Here is a 17,805-nt window from a genome sequence, read left to right as displayed (position 1 = left end):
CGCTTGCCAACATGAAGTCGTCGAGCGGAGAAATTCCAATGCTAAACCACTTCCCTGTGAAATTTGTCGCATTCAGTATACTTCCACTCACGTTGAGGTAGATGCTGGCTGCTCTAGTACAATATCTACTCGAGCGGCAGAAAGAAGCAGCATCCTCTTGCACTGCGCATGGTGCAGTTCACGCTGATTTTCCAGTATGGGGCAAACGCCTGGCGATAAAAGTTGATGCGAACGGAACGACCTAATAATGTAGTGCGGCAGAATTTCTGGGTTAAACGGAACTCTGCAAACACTGCCCTGGCTAGTTTCTTTCTCTCCTGTACATAGTCAACACACAAACAGTCTGGGACCTTAGGAGAAGGCAAGAAGACTCATTACATAATACAGGTGAAGAAGTGCGCTCATCCACAGAACAGACAAATCCCACGCAATGACCCTGTCACAGTAATTTTTAATGGAAAGGTTCAACGTGAACAAGAATAGTAACAGATGGAAAAATGTGTAGACTCTCCTCACAACTTCTGACTGGTGGATTTATTGCACCTGCACAATGGGACTAATTACTTGTGTTTCTTTAGTTATATATACAAACGTGGGACATGTTAAGAGCTAAGTGACATGCAACAGCTACTGTCTTGAGTCACTTTATCACAGCGTACTAGTGGATAATCAGTTGGCGGGTAACTGGGAACAAAAAGCACCAATTATAGTTGATCAATATTTCATTCATTCATGCCTGGTGACTTCTGGCCAAATGTGGCCAAGTGAGTGATGCCTAAACATTGCCCTTGACAGTCAGTAGTTAAACTTTGCAGGTGACGGACTCGGGCTCCTAAAGGTCTGAGACTGACTATCACTGGGGCATCTACTGGTCTGTGACTGACTGCCACTGAGGTATCTACAAGTCCCAGACTGGCACCAATGAGGCATCTGCAGGTCTGAAACTTAATATCACAGAGACATCTGCATTTCTGGGACTAACTACCACTGTGGCATTCGGAAATCTGGTCCTGAAACTACTGAATTCTTAAAGCAAAAAGGGCAACCCAGTAACCCTGGGACCAGAATAGAACAGTTAATAAGGAAACAAAAGGTCCCTATAGGGGTAGTGTAAGCCTCAACATCCGTGGCAACATGTACAAAACCATTGGTAGATTGGTTTAAACTGAGATTGAAACAATTTATTTAGTAAATGTCCACAAATATCACTTGAAGATTGTCTTATATTTAGTGTAACAATTACCTTGAAAAATACAGTGCTCCAATCTCAGTTTAAACCAATCTATTGATAGTTTTGTAAATGTTGCCACGAAAGTTGAGGCTTACGCTTCTCCCATAGGGACCTTTTGTTTCTCTGTTGACTGAATATTAGTGAGGCATCTGCAGGTCTGGGACTGCATGCCATTGGGGCACCTCAAGGGCTGAGACTGACTGCCATGGAGGCATTTTCAGGGCAAGGATTGACAACCATTAAAGCGCAGGTCAGCCTTTTACTGATTATGGTTCGGGCACCAGCAAGGCCGACACAAACTTCTAAGGCTCCTGCAAATCTTGGACTGGACACATGCAGTGCTGAGTATGACCATTATTGAGCTCATGCAGGGCTGGGGAACTGACTACCACTGACACACTTCCAGTACTGGGACTAACTATGAGCCTAAACTAACTACTGTTGGGACCCTTGAGAAGAATGGACTATCTAGCACCATGACACCATGACTAATGCAAGTAGAGGCCCGAACGGCACGGGCAGATACAGGGAGAGAGGGGTCAATCTAGCACTGTTGGATGCAAAATGGAAGGGACCTCGCTAGGAAAGGTAGAAGGGGGCGGGAGGGGGCTAGTACCTGGGGATGTGGCCTGTGCGGAAATATGTGCATGGAGAGGAGCATGGAGGGTCATTGAGTCGCAATGTTACTTTTGAGCAGGGAAGGTTTTTGCTAGCATCAGTAAATGCACAGTGAGTGACAACAGTAATCCTGTGAAATGTGCAAGTGGGAACTGGAACCTCAGGGAGGGGTCTCTCTAGCACTGCGGCACCCATGTAACCACACACCACAGCGACTGACCATGCATTACTTGAGCCATGATTTCCTTCTCTTTTATGTAACAATAGTAGCCATTTCAGGCATGTAAACTGGTCCTGCTGCTTTACTGCATGCAGGGTTAATGAGTGAATGAAGAGCGGGAAAGAGGAGGTGCCCTCTGACCTAGCACTGACCTTATTCAATTAGCACCCATTTTATAGATCATCACCGGTCAGGGACACCTGAACAAGGGCGCCACAGGCCTCCCCTGCCAATCTTGTCCTACCCTGCAGCCGCTTTCTCAGCAATTCTTACTGTACTTAGCACCATGAATCAGATATGCAAGACACTTTTCCGCAATTGCATGTAAAAAAAAGACATTCAAACTCTGATTTTAAAAAACGGATCCCTCAGGAAACAATTCTTTGTACAATTCAAAAAGCACTAACACTTGTAGGATTTAAAAACATGAGTAATAACAGAGGGAGGGGACAGGGCAGCAGAGGGCGGGGCAGGGGAGAGAGTGGTGGATTCAGGGGAAATATTGGGTCCTCTGCTGTCTAACAGATCCACCTGATGAAGCGGTCGAAGAAGCTGGGATGGGAGAGCCTGCTGTAATCCTTCTCCCTGAAGATGGCCGTCCTGTCGCCAAGGCCAATCTGCATGAGGATGTCCATATCCAGATCATCACCAATGGCCACAATTGTGGGCATGACATCCTGCTTCCTCATAGAGGTAACAGCCTCGTTCAGGCTCTTGTTCCCAGTGATGCCATCGGTAATGAAGACGAAGGAGAGCTCGGTGTTGCGTCGGACTCCCAGCAGCTGGTTCAGAACGATATTGTTGATGGCGTAGATGATGGCCGAACCAATGTTGGAAGATGAGTCAAGGTATTTGATCTCTGCCAGTGACTCTGAGATGTCAGTCAAGTTGTAGGAGAACGGGAAGGCCACCACTTGCTCATTTTCACTGCCATACTGCAGAAGGGCAATGCGTGCATTCATGTTGTCATCATCCCGCCGTGCTAGGGTCAGGCGTCGGGACACCTCTTCCACGAAATTGGTTGCCTTGTGGAAGTTCGCCTCTCCGATTCTCTCTGATCCATCCAGCAGAAAAACGACGTCCACCGGCCGCTGGGTACACTGAGCCACTGCAAGTTCTTCAAAGCAAAGTAAGGGAAGAGAAAATACAAGAGGGCACTCAGAATACATAGCCAATGTAGAAGTAATATGCTGAACGCAGGACCAGTGAGACAGTAGCACAGGACACACAGGACCAATGAGGCAGCATCACATGGAACACATGACTAATGAAGAGACATTGAAATGGACACATATCCAATGAAGTGGCAAAATGAAAAAATAACCACTATTGAGGAGGCACGTAAGGAACATAAGGAGTTTAGATGCAGCATGAATAGCTAATGAGGAGGTAAGGGACAGTCGAATGAGGAGCCAGCGCTCAAAACAGTCAGCACAATAATTCAATGTGGAACACATCTGTGAAGAGACAGCTTAATGAATACAACAGACACACTGAAGAGGCTTCATGGCGAATGTAAAGCCATTGACTGTAGTGGCCGGCACAGGTAAGATTGTGGACTGAGGCGGGTCAGGTCGGGTAAGTCAACATACGACGGGAGAAGTTGAATTAAATGACCAAAAAAAAAGTACTTGCCATATTGCCGACTTGGCGATGTGGCAAGCGCAAGGTAAGTGGTTTTTATTTTTATTTATTTCTACTTCTCACATTGTATGTCGACTTACCCAACAGCCCCCACCCCCCTGCTCTTACCTGTGCAGGTCGCCACTGGCAATTGTGAAGGTACTTAGGAGGAAACAGTCAATGAAAAGAGTGTACAAACGAAACACAGAACACATTGTCAATAAGAAGGCTGCACAAAGACACAGTCATTGGTGGGGTGGCACTCAGGACGCAAAACCAATAACAAGACAGTATCCAGATCATGAGTTTTCTAAAAAGACACATTTACAGGACACATTGCCAATGTGAAAACAGACCACACACAGGCAACCAGGAAATAACATTTCGACCAAAAGACCAATAAACAGGCACAGAGCTTAATTGATCAGAACAAATCAGATCTGCCAACTAATAATAGGTCACACTTTGAGCATAAGGGAAATATGGAGACAACATACAAATGAAATTGGGAGGTCACAGTACAGGACAATCTGTTTATCGGGACAGTAAGACAAACAGGAAAGGAAATATTTTTGATCAGGAAAGAAACATCATTGACATATTCTACTGCAACCAAATTGAAGAGGCAAGGCTTTAATAAGTATAAAATCAACTAATGACCAATTTATATCAACAATATCTGTTTCATTTTTGTTACTAGAATTAGGGTGAATGTCTGTTTGAAATTCATTGAAAATTGTACGCATTTATTGCAGATTACAGTGATAAAGGTACTACAAAAGTGGGGTGACTGAAGCACTGAACATAACATTGCACCATCACCTGTACATAGAAAGTAGCACATTATAAAAGCTTACCTGTTCATAAATAGAACTGATATTAGTGGAGACACAAAACACGACCACACATCCTGCATGTGTATTCTCTTTGGAAAGAAGAAAATAATTTACCCATCTCACTCCACGTAACCTGGGCAGGAAAAGCACAAGAATAATATGGGGATGTACGTCGTTACAACGCATGCTTTTATAACGCATGCCTTTACGACGCAACTTTTACAACGCAAGTCGTTACAACGACTTGCTTTGGGGGGCGCTGGAAAGTGAATAGTTTAATTTACTATTCCAACTCCAGTACCCGTGGATAGTAGGGAAGGTGTTGGATAGTAAATTAAAACTATTCCCGATCCTAGAGCGCCCCCTAGCACAAGTCGTTGTAATGACTTGCGTTGTAATGGTTGCGTCGAAAAGGTACTGCGTTGTAAAAGTTGCGTTGTAAACGCTGTTCCCCATAATATGGAAATGGTATACCGTAGGGATACATTTGTGTGTGAAACAGTTACACCAGCTTGTTTTTAAGTCACTTGGGCATCACTGTGACATGAACCTGCATAACGTAGTCACAGCACAACCTCTTTTTTGAGGAGCAGCATGGTGAACAGATCGTGAACACGGTCATCTTCAAAGTCATAAGAACTATTCTCCTCATTTTATAGGTATTGGACTACCGCAGTTCAAGATTTGGTGCTTCCGGAATAGCTTTGGATTACTGTTATTGATCACAGGCATTTGACATGTCTCTTGTCTTCCTAGTCCTAAGGATGCCTTGACTGTCTAGGCCGAAGCGCGTTGACATTTTAGTAGGAGGAGGCTCACAAGATATATTGTTAATTAATAAGTTCCCCCATAGGGAAAAACAAGGGGGCAGGTGCCCTAGGACTCCTTTGACTTGGTCGCTATCTCCAGGTGGATTAAACGTTGGACCTATCATGTAGCCACCAATTTCTAATGAGAAAGAAGCAAGGAGGGACAGAAGAACAATGATTTCTTATATGACTTGTAGACTGTGAGAACATGCAGCATGTTCAAACTCTGTAACGTGTTGTGTATATAATTGTATTTGTTTGTTTTATTTAATCTTTTGTATCAGAGATCAATAAATTATGAATTTAAAGTGTGGACAGATGTACAGATAGGCTTATATAGTTTATGAATAAGCTAGATACGTTTGATTAAATGCTATTTCTGGTGAAACGTATAAGTTTCATCATTGTAGTGTATATGTTTCACACACGAATTTAACCCTACGGTATACCATATCCGTATTGTTGTGTATTCTCTTTGGCCCTGCAAAATAAGTTTTCATCTGACTTCGTAAATGCGCCCCCAAACAAAAACAAAAAAAAGGAGTTTATTGTTCAATCCCCAGTTACAAGCTTTCCATTACTGGCCTTGCTATACATTTGTGGAGGGACTCCTCTGTTATTCCTCAAATGGAGGGTCACTCCTTGCCTTCTTATTTATGCATCTTTCATTGTCGGCATGTGTCACTCCCTTCCCTGCCCTGCAGGCAAATCTTCTGATTAGCAGAGCTTTATTGTAGTCTCAGGGTCCCCTACAATGTCCGTATGCACCATTTTAAAGGTGTCAATGAATAGGTCAGTCCAGTTCTGTCTCTCCTCACTGCTGGCAAACTTTGCACGCTGGGCTGTATAGACCATGACACCCACCAGATGGGAGTAGGGGCTGGAGTCAGGCTGCACCTTGGCGGATTGCAGAAACTCGGCGATCGTGGGGATGGTCTTGGGGTAGTACAGCTCAAGACCTTCTTCATTAAAGTCGAAATTAATGTAGGATTCAGGGTTGAGTTTCCATTCATCTGCAATTGAGCGTCAAAAAATACTTTCAGGTCCAACCAGCAGTGAAGGATTCACTAACATCAGGGTTTACACAGTTGAACACACGGCACCAGCCAGGACGGAAGGAAGAATTCTCCCGGGGGAGGTCCATGGTAGTTAACGGGCTCAAAACCAAAGCAAGGATGAGATAACAGTACACTTCATAGATTCTCTGAACATTTTTTTGTCCATGATTTCTCAGCATTCACTCTTTTTCCTTTGGTCTAAGGAGGCTGGGTCTAGAGAGCGCTTGCTACTGGTGACAGAGTGATATGTAAGCTAAGGGCAAACTCCGCTCAGCCAGCAGAGTTTGCGGAATAGTGTGACTCCGCACTCCGCTTGGAGTCTGAAGTTCATTAAAAAACTTTGTAACCACAATGGAGTGGAATCTACCGGCATGCTCAGTGCTCTTGTCACCCTATTAGGTGCACACACAGGCCACACTTATCAGGCTGGCAGGATGCTAAATTGAAGTGTGGCATACTATGTCTCTGGAGGGCGGCAGGTTTCACTGTGACCTTGTATGTCATTGCCTGGGGACACTCTGGCCATGACACAAGCTCTTGCTGATTCCACAGAGAGACAGCAATAGGACCAGATGCTGCACAGGGCAGAAGCGGCATAAGGCATGCGATCGGCTTCCTGGATGGCTAATAAGGGACCCACATACAGGCAGTATGGTTTGGCAATGTCAAAGGGATATCTTAGCCCTTCTTGTGAGCACGCTCACGTTCTTGATTTGCTGATTACAGGAGGCCTTCTCCAATATGGAAGGTGAGACCAGGGGGAACAAGGACTGTGTACATGACGTGTGTTTGTGTGTCAGACTGTGTAAGCACAAATCTCTGCAGTGCACGTGAGAATGCTGTTTTTATTGCAATTTAAATTTTTCTATTTATCTGCTGCATTAAATGTTTGTGGCGTAAAGTGGCTCGGTGTGGAGTGGACTCCATTATTTAGTGTTAGTTAAGTATTTCATATTGCCATGAGGCTTGGCGGGATTCCCGGACATGACGGTAATTGTAGCAGCCACTGAAGCGTACACCTTATTGCAGAGTCTGGCAGACATTGCTTGGGCTACTGTGTGCACTTGGCTTTGTTCAAGCTACCTTCCCCAATATCTCGATTTTGCTGTTAGCTGGCTCTGAAAGTGACACCCAAAACCTATCCACGTCAGGGATCATGGGGGGGTGTGGCACAGTGCATCGCAGTCTGCCAGTCGTGTACCAGCTTTACTGTGCCATGCCAGCAGTGGGTGGTGACCGATCTTCCTAGCTGTGAAAGGTCACTCAGATGCAATATAGGCAGTATGATTCATTATTGGCAGCATGATTCATTATAGACTTCAGACGTGGAGGCAAAACGCCTGCAAAATTGAACCAAAGTTAAATAAATTAACCTGCAAAATTCTAAGCAATTGCATCCATCATGCTTTTGGGGTCAAAGTGCATGATTTAAAAGAATAATGACCTTAGCAGTACAGTAAGGCAGAACCTGTCGTGTTTATTCAACACAACGGCGGGATAGTTAGTAGTGGGGTTGCCTACTCCGCCCGCTCGTGGAACTCCATGGAATTTAGCGAAGTTTTTTTTAACTCCACAGCATTCCGTGGAGTGAAACTCTGCAAGCTCCGCCCAGGGTTAGTGTTATCTAAACTTATCTCAGAGGGTAAGCAGGGGATTTGGAAGAATCTACATGTTTTCAATCTTTAAGGGGGATTCTGAACCCTACATAGATTCCTTCCTGAAGGCGAGTGCACACTTTCCTTCGATGAACATTTAGTGGATGTTTATGTGCATGCTGCCCAGCTCTGCGGTGACAAGTACGAGCATGGGTAAGAGAGGACGCTATTTATACATATTGGTGACATATCAATGAGTTTGGGACTGAAGTCTGTTTGCAAGCTTCCTTTTAAGGTGGGTTAGACCCAACATTATGTAAAAATAGGCAGTAATCCTGTCTGCCCTCCTACACCACCGTCCGATTTAGAGGGTGGCCCTTTGGGTACTTAATTCTGAATGGCGTGGTTATTGCTGGCATGGGCATAAGCAACACCTTTCAGTGTGCCAGATTTGGCATTGAATAGGGCCACCCAATTAAGGATTATGAGTCTGATGTCATTTCTGCCATTTCCTCTTCAGTCCACAGCCATAACTAACACCATAACACTCAGAGGTAGAACATATTTTTAAATGTCTCCCAAGTGCTGGCAGAAAAATCTCAAGTGTACTTGGTAAATTTGCTATGTTAGATGGATCCACATCTTCAAGGGCTTCCTCTCTAGTACTCACTGACATAAGACAGTTCTAAATTGGACCTTTTGGCATGATTTTGTCACTCTCAAGTAATTTCCACCATGCGTGTGCTAGTGGTTTTGGTGCAAAAAAGTCTACCGCAATAGAAGGCATTCATACTTGTAGATGCCCGGCCCCTGCTGATAGGGTGGAGGCACTGCCTCTGGCACAACAAAGGATCTGTGGCCAAACTTCACATCAGACTCTCTAGCTTCCTAGACATAGGGCAGTCATTGGCTGATTATCTCTTCAAATTTTCCAATGCTAACCCCTTCACTGCGGCGGCTATTCCGCCGCAGTGTTAAGGGGGTTGGGGGGCCGCGTGGCGGTCCTGTGCTTGTGACAGAACCGCTCCGTCAAGGCACGCGGGTGAGCTGTGCTTGTGACGGAACGGTTTCGTCATGGCCCCACCCGCGCTAGAGAACGTTAGCGCAGGCGCGGAATTCGCGCAGGCGGAGGGGCGGCAGCCGTGACGGAACCGTTCCGTCACCAGCACAGCCCACCCGAGGCTCGTGACGGAACGGTTCCGTCACGAGCATGGGAGGGGTTACATCACATATTATGTGTTTGTTGAGCGCATGACCAGGCAGTGGCTGGTTTTCTAATCACAGCCACTTCAACCGGGTTCGATCATAATGTAATCTGTAAGGGCATAGGGCTCTTGGGGCCTCATGTATGCAATGAGCTTTGTAGACATAATGGACATGGACGGAGGGATTTCAGTGAAATGAACCTCCAATCCCGGCAGACCTAGCATTGCTCAGATTGCTTTTCTAGAGGTGTAGCAAATATAGGCAAGAACCATGGATCGGATATGAAGCTCGACAGAGCACAGTCTGGTGCATTTGCACATGCAATTGTACTCAAACCGTCTGTTTATCAGAAACGTCAAAGTATTACATCTGTATCTTATCCCTTCACAAGCCAACCTCTTTCACTAGTTTAAGTTTATTAAAGTCCCTTAAAAGGCAACATCACTGAAACTTTAAAATGTATGCCTTCCTTCATGGTTACAAGCATTCTGCATTTTATAGCAATTATGCTTTTTCAAATTCTGCTAGGCAGTGCAATTGCAATATACAATGTATCTATGATAAGAAATAAACATTTTCACAATGTCTTTGTTACAATGGATTTCTGCTACCTCAGAAAACTTTCAAAAAGCTGAGTTTCCGTTAAGTGTGAAATCATGAGATAATAAGTGTAGATTAGAGTTTGAGTTTTCTGAGAAACTCTGAAAAACCTAGTATTTTTTCATTTGGAACGGGGTGCAGAGTTTGCCCACTATAGCATGATTGTGACAATGGGGAAGAATAAAGTTGAGGTACTCCAGGAACAGAGAAATCGTTGGCGAAACTGGGCATGCATGCACAAGGAGGAATCTTTGAAATTACGTGGCAAAGGCTCAGAGAAAGTGGGCAGTCTTATGAAAGAATGCTAACCCTGTTACAGGCTTTCTGTCTGACCTTGTGAAAATTAGATAAAGTATTTTGAAAAGAAAAAAAAGAAAGACGTTCAAAAAACCATACCACCACAGAAGGTGAAAGAGATGGTTTCGAGCAAAAGCTGTGCATCTCAATTAACAGATTACCACCATGCCAGAAGAAATACCTGCTGAAGGAGTATTGTAGTCCAAACCATGTGTATGTGCCCTACCTGAAAATGGAGACACTGCAAAGGGCATCACCATCAGTAGTGACAGTCTCCAAATGTGTCATGGCACCATCTAATAGTGAAGAGATCCAAGGGTTGTGAGATGCAGTGGGAAAAAGCATGTCCAGCAAGGTTGGAGGGACTGATGCACGAAATCCGGAGGACATAGTTAAGGAACATCTTTCTTAGCCCCTGATGAAGCAACTCAGTGACCAACTGTAGAGCAAAACGTACTCCAAAACTCATTTTTGCATATTAGCATCCTCAGGATCGTGGAGTGCAATGAAGGTTATCGTAAAGACATGACTCAGGCAAGGGTTGAAATTGCCCTAGAGACCTCGTAGGAAAGAGCAAAAGCAAAGCAAAGAAAGCAAAAGGCAAAATCCTGCAGATACAGAAAATGTCTACCTGGGAAAAAGAAATATTTGTTAGAGATCTCTACACACCAGGGAGAGAAGGATCTCAAATGCTATTACCAAAAAGAACCAACAAGAAGAGAGTGGCTCAGCAGTGGTATGTGCTGAAACCTTTGCCATTGACAAAAATAGCATGTTCAGCTGATTTATTGAGGATAAGTGAAGAGAATGATGCATATTTAGTTTCAATAATCCATAGCGGGGGCTCACTGCCTGAGAATGTCCGCCCTATGGCACACAGTGGAAGATAAGCTGGGGACTAAGATGCTTGTGTGGGAGTGGTATTTGAGCCTTCTGGTTTTATAAATAAGTTTATATAAAGACAACGTACACAAATTCTCCATTGTTGGGGGATCTTTAGGAACAAGCACTACAGCGTCAGATTGTGTGGGTTGCTCGTTTTGAAGGACCCACTGAAGTCTTACCTGTAACAGAGATCACCCAGCTTTTGGAAGGCAAGGGAGTTGGGAGCATTCCCAAATAATTGCTGTGTGTTTCAGACGCTCCAATTGAAGTGTTTCATGAGAAACAGCGATCTTTAAGAGGCACTGGGGCATGGGCAAGTGACAACACAATTGAGGTGGGCATGCCTCCCAGTAGATGGCTGCAAGCAATCTATCATCACTCTACATCACTAGATGCCTGTGACACAAAAGCTCAAAGTCCCTGCACTCCACAGTAATCTGCCTGCTGTCAAACCCCCACGTAATAGATTTCTATGCGATCTGAATAAAGGTAATTGAGATTATCCAGGAATCGCTCTTCTCTTCTTCAACCTAACATTTTTGAACAAAGGACATTTGGATGAATTCTTTAGGGAATAACAGTTCTATCCATCATCAGAATACCTGAACAACAAACCAGAGGAGGACATGGCTTTATCTTCAGTGGTGAGTACAGTCCCCTCTGATTGTACAAGGCCTACTTTACTTCCAAGCAATCAAACTCTGTAGGATGGAGAGAATTCTGCTTATATACATAGTATGCTGAATGTCAAACTTCACTTTGTAGTACGTTTTGTAGCACTACAAATCATACGACAAAATGCAAATCACAAACTGTGTGATGAGTTTTACGACTTTGCACTACCTATACTCATCCCTCGAGACACTAGGATTTTACAAAAAATATATTCAAATTGGCAGTTTAAAAGTTCCAGGCCTACTTTACATTATCCAGATTGATACCTTTGATAGGTGATATGTGGCTTTGTTGTATCAGACAGTGTTGGCTCTACCTCACCCGCACAGTCCAGCCACCGGAGCACAGTTATGCTATCATCAAGCACAAATATGGCCAGAGTTTGCACCCTATAAAAATGCTGAGTATCCATTTTGTCCATGGAGGGTCACACTGCTTCCCTTCTAAGACTGTTAGACAGCTTCATCCAAATGTTTTTGATTTAGAAATAGTTATGACTGAGTTATGGCCAGGCCATCAATCTCTCAGTGTTGATGGTCTATTGAATGAGTGGTCTAGTGACACAAGGATTCTCCTTGGGGAGAGCAAACATATCACTTTTCTTTTCTTGGTTCTAAAATATTCTTTCAGTCTCTCTTCAACTGGAGACTTTCTCCTAAGTGCTTAGAAGTCCAAAGGATGGTGAACAACCTTTACAATGAAACTTTTACAACGCACTACCATTACAATGCGGTCATTACAACGCAAACCATTACAACGCATTGCGCTGGGGGGCGCTCTAGGATAGGGAATAAGTTTAATTTTCTATCCAACACCTTCCCTAGTGTCCACGGGGACTGGAGTTGGAATAGAAAATTAAACTTTTCACTATCCAGCACCTCTGAGCGCTATGCGTTGTAAAGGTTTGCAATGTAAAAACCGCGTTGTGAAGGCATGCGTGGTAAAAGCATGCGTTGTAACGTCATACATCCCCATAGAATCACATGAAGCTCATTTGTGGCATTGGGCGCAAGCATTTGCCAACAGGATTTGGCAAAAGAGATGCATTTGTTTTTTTCTAAAGTTCGTAAGATGGATTCCTCTGAGGGATTTCAGAGATCTTCATAGTTTCTTCCAGCTGCTATTTTCTCACACATAAACCCAAAGCACAACTGATGTACCTCCCAACTGTCTTTCTGTTGAAGTTTGAATTTGGAGACATAGCTTTTATTGTTCTTTTATATTTTTCTTCTTTGTACCTTCTTTAAATTTAAGTCTGTCAATTACCGTACCAGATAGACAGTTTTATTTTTTTCATTCAAATTTAGATTTTTACAAGTGTTTCTCAGTTATCGCTCCAAATTCTTATGTTCTGATCTCTTTCCAGGGCTTAATTTAAGCTGGTAATTGCCAGTGGGGCTCACCGGCCTTCAATTGTTTGGACCAGCACTTATTTTTTGGATATTAACAATGAGCAAGAGAGAGAAAAACACACAAACGGGAAAGCAGGAGGGACAGAAGGAAGGGAAACGAGCACAAAGGGAGCTAGCATGAGTTAAAGGCGCAGTATTGTCTGGTAATGAATAAAAGATGTCCTGAGGTAAATTCAACACTATGCAGCCTTGGTATTCAGTGTGCTGTTTTTTAATAGCACCGCAGGATCAGAACTTTGAGCACCGGCCCTCATTCTTTCACAAATTAAGAACTGTAGACTCTTTCTATGTGGAAAAGTTTGAAGTGTTTAACACCAAAGCCTTATCTGTCTTCGTTTCACTGTGAACAAGTTTCTTCTAGCAAGCCTTTGGATGCCAAACTATTTCTGAACTACTCCAGGCATCAACACAAAGATTTCTTGATTGTAAATTCAAAAAGGGGCTTTGAACATCTTTGGATGAGTCAAGTCAGAAACCTACATATTGGACGATACGATCCTCTTTTTGAAGTACAATGTAAGATGTCACTGCTACCAATCGGAAATTGGGCTAAGATGAGTACACTGGCTTTGACAGAGAAATCCATTCATTTGCCCGCATCTGTCTACCGGACTATGCTTACGCCTCTCCATGAGCATTTCCGATGTTTGTAAATTTAAAACCAGTGTGGCACATTATTAAACAGATAACCTATAGTGAAATAATGCATAAGGGAGAAAGGAAAGGGAGCAAGAATTTGCGTAATGTAACCTCAACCTGTCTTTGGGAAACCTTTGGAAGCTATTTAACATTTTTCTAAGGTTAGTGTGAATATGGATCATAGATATTACCTCTTTAGAAGGGACTGGCTTCTTAGGCTCTTTAGCTTTAGTCTTAGGTAAAAATGAGGCAGTATGCACTTTGTCTTCACATCTTCTTGAAAGGGATTAATACCTTTCCTTCACAGTCCAGTCCAGTCCGTGATGGTGAAACAATGCCATCAGGACCATTATCTTTAGAGGGGTGCTTAACATGGTGGGCATATACATGTTTGATTCAGATCCCAGGCTGGGTGAGAGTCTCATTAGGAAACTGCTATTTAAATACTCTTTTCTTCCTGCAAAGGAAAATCTGGCTATTGAGTTGTATTATCACCAAAGCCAGAATTCTGTGACAGGCGGATACATTCTTGCTTTCTTACTTATTCTACCTACTTTTTTTTTATAGTAAACCTGTTATTATTTGTAGTGAATAAATTATGATCTACTTCTATAACAACTTAATCATTGTGCAGCATGCCTTGGTTCTGCCTCTAGTTTAAAGGCGACAATAGAGTTGTCGAGCAATGTTATTGCATGGCTATGTAGCAGTACCTATTTAGGGGTCGATTCCGATTCAGAAAACAAATCCGTATGACGATTCGTATTCGTAGCCGTTTCCGTACAAATCGTACGAATCCTTCCGAATCGAGTAGTACGATCCGTTCCGAGAAAATACGTACGAATCTTTGCGAACTGTACGAAAATGAAGGGTAAATCTGTACGACATTGACCCGCACAGTGAACCGTACGATTTGTTAAAATGCTGTTCGAACCTCCAAGTACGATCCGGACCGGGGAATGATTACGCGATTTGTACGGTAAACGTTGCGTATGAGCAATTCATACGGAGGGCAACACTATCACATACGCACCTAAAATCAAGGGGTGTATGCACCGCACACCTAGGACACTGGGGTGTACGACCCGTACCTCTACAGTCCGTACACCTACGATTATGGGGTGTATGCACGGGGACATACGCACCGTTCCCCTGAAATCCAGGGGTGTCCGCACCGTACCCCAGTGCACCATACCCCTGCAACCATGGGGTGTATGCAACGGGGGTCCGTTTCGAACGCATTTCAAGGCGAAATCTGCTTTTACGGATGTTTTAAGCTCCCGTAGAAAAAGAGTCGTACGGAGTGTTGTCGATACGATTCGTACTTGCTGGGTCGGAAAATGCAGCTTCGATCCATACGGACATCGCGTACTGCGCATTACGAATGCGATTCGTACGGATTAGTGAGTTGTACGGTCTTCGGTACGATTCGTATAGAGAACTGCTTTGGGTACACATCGTACTACATCGTACGTACGGGTACGGTTCTGCATATGATTCGTTCGGGAAAAATGCTTTGTACAGCTATTCGGAGGGCATTTTACTGAATCAGAATCGGCCCCTTAGTGTTAATAGGAAAATAGAACATGTCCAACTTTTGAAACATGGCTAATTTTTGGCTTAAACCAGTCTCCAGTAAAGAATTTTGTGAAGCGTAAGTAACAGAAAATAAAACTACACAAAACTCCCTTAATAGCTATTTTAGCCGGGCCTTCTGTAGACTTAATATTGCCTCACGTCTCCTTATGACTGCAAGTTGTTTATACATATTTGTCGAAAGACCAATTTTTGCAGTTCTCCCTGGGTTTACCTAAGAAGAATGGGCAGAATCCACAGAAGTTTGAAACTTAACATGATAAACTGAGGATCTTGTTATATTTCAATCACAAATATATTTGCCTGCTCATGATCTCCAAGTCTGCAGAAGGTAGTCTGCTGTCATGCGGTTTCAATAAAGGAACCACTGTAGTGGCTGCAGGTCATGATCGAATTGCATCAGTGTACCTACGCCTCTGCTCAGTGCAGAAATATACAACGGTGTTTCAGGGCAGGATTGGGATGTATTGCCAGAGCTGTGTACGGGTCCAACCACTAGAAGAGTCTGTTGTGTTGCGGGTTAATTTGGGCCACCTTGAAATGTGTCTTTTATTCAGGGAAGGATTTGCGTATGTTTTTCAGCTCCTAGTTTAAGCAATAATTTGCATGTGGCTTTTTTAACCTAACCTACTGCTAGTTTGCTTTACAAAAGCATGGATGCAGTTTGGTTTTTCATCTTAGGTCTAAATTCAAGGTCTTTTGGTTCGTCTTTCCTCCAAGATTTAGTTCATACATAACACGGTCACTCCTACTACACAATAGTATACTAAGAGATACATTCAATCATCCTCACAAGACACAACACATGACAAATCCAGATCATAGGGAGATACTGACATCATGATAGGTGGAGACAATGAATTCATGACAAGCAGACACAGACTGCAAAACACAGAAGGAGAGTGAAAACATAACTCATGACGTGATGTTTTTTTACCTGTTTGGCATGGGAGATCCGGGCAGACAATCTGAGGATCTGGAGTGGAAAGATAAAAATGGTCACTATTGGTGAGCAAAACCAAAACAATGTGATACATATGAGTACAAAACGATAACTAAGATACTGAGATTGAGAGTGAAATCTGTAATGTAGAACATAATCTAATGAGGAAATGCATATAATTCCTTAGTTTCCAGAGCAAAACCCAGAATAGAGAGTACCTATCACACATGGGCTATATTGTACCCCACATCTGTATTTACAGGCTCCTGTAAGTACCTCACCCTATACCAGCCACATTTTAAACAAGGCCTGATTCAATCATGCCTGTATCACATACAAATCCATTCATATGCAATACCCAGCCTACTTGTCTGCTGCCTTAAAATCTCAGGAGGGTCTAAAAGCCTCAGAAGCAAAGATATCTTCACACTTGAAACTAAGAAGTTCAAATCCCACTTAGTTGCCACTGAGTCCTTCTCTGGTGCAGCTACTTCTATTTGGAACTCACTAGCCAAAGACCTCTGATGTCTTGAATTAAATTCTCCTATTTAAACTCTTTCCTAGCCTATAAACCTCTTTCACTGTTGTCATTTACTTCCTCATCTCCACTATTCTTGTCCTCTACGTAACTCCTCTTTCTAACTGTCCTTGATTCTATCTGATTCCTAGAGCCCAAGAAATTCCACCACCCTAAGGTTTATGTTCTTGCTTATATGCTAAAATGTCAGTTCTAACGTATTGTTCTTTGTCTCCCATGTTATTGTAAGGAGATTCTAATCACTACCAAATTGGAGATGCAAATCCCTAATCATTGTTCCTTATGTACTGCACTGACACATACATATGTACTCATTTTGTTCATTTTTCCCTTGAACCTTCCCCAAATTCAAGTATGTTCCCTTTGTTACATGATTACAGTTCCAGTGCTATGGTGGCCGCCATCTTTATTATCGCCTCTGAAAGCATGCGCGTAAAATGTTTCTCTTTACCCAGACAGTGAATGTTGCCTGGCGCTGCAGGCAACCGCGTTCACGGGGCTACTTTGTGCGCCCTTTTCTTTTATGATTGATCAAGAGACAACTCCTGATGACATTTCAAAACTTAGTATTCTGGATAATAGACTTTTTATTTTTGACTTTGGCCTTTCACTATTGCTTTTTTTGATTCAGCAGTTCTTACCACTTTAATAACAGTACTATGTAAAAAAGTTTTTACATTGCTGACTTGCCTCTAGTGCTTGCTTTGTAATTTGTGCCTCCTTCCCTAATATTGTTTTATTTATGATGCAGTACTCTGCGTTCTGATTCTTCATCCAATTCTTGAGAGTAAAATCTCTCTTTGCCCATTTCTACCACTGAGGGTGTTCACTGCACATATCAATTACTTTTCTGCTGCTTCTCACTGATTTCAGGGTTTGATTTTTTTCAAGCAGCACCTTAAGTATAAATTAGATTTTTTTAATGTAACCTTTGAAATTACCTCAGAATAACTGAATTAATCTGGATGTCTCTAATATATGCTGTTCTATGATTTGACAGCAGTCAGCTGCCACTCACAATTCC

At 43.0% G+C, this 17,805-nt stretch overlaps 1 protein-coding gene across 1 annotated transcript in view; it reads right to left on the bottom strand.

Moving 5' to 3' along the window:
• Window positions 1-431: 431 nt before the first annotated feature.
• COL6A2 (collagen type VI alpha 2 chain) overlaps window positions 432-17,805 on the bottom strand; it is a 95,830-nt gene continuing 78,456 nt past the window's right edge. The window contains exons 27-28 of the mRNA XM_086956236.1: window positions 16,238-16,276; window positions 432-3,186 (exon numbers count right to left, since the gene is read on the bottom strand). Coding sequence (XP_086812362.1) covers window positions 2,588-3,186; window positions 16,238-16,276 — 638 coding nt within the window. The 3' untranslated portion in view covers window positions 432-2,587. The remainder of the gene's footprint in view (window positions 3,187-16,237; window positions 16,277-17,805) is intronic.

Source organism: Lissotriton vulgaris, chromosome 2_1 (genome assembly GCF_964263255.1).
Source record: "Lissotriton vulgaris chromosome 2_1, aLisVul1.2, whole genome shotgun sequence".
NCBI classification, from domain to species: domain Eukaryota; kingdom Metazoa; phylum Chordata; class Amphibia; order Caudata; family Salamandridae; genus Lissotriton; species Lissotriton vulgaris.
This window is presented reverse-complemented; position numbering and strand designations above follow the sequence as displayed.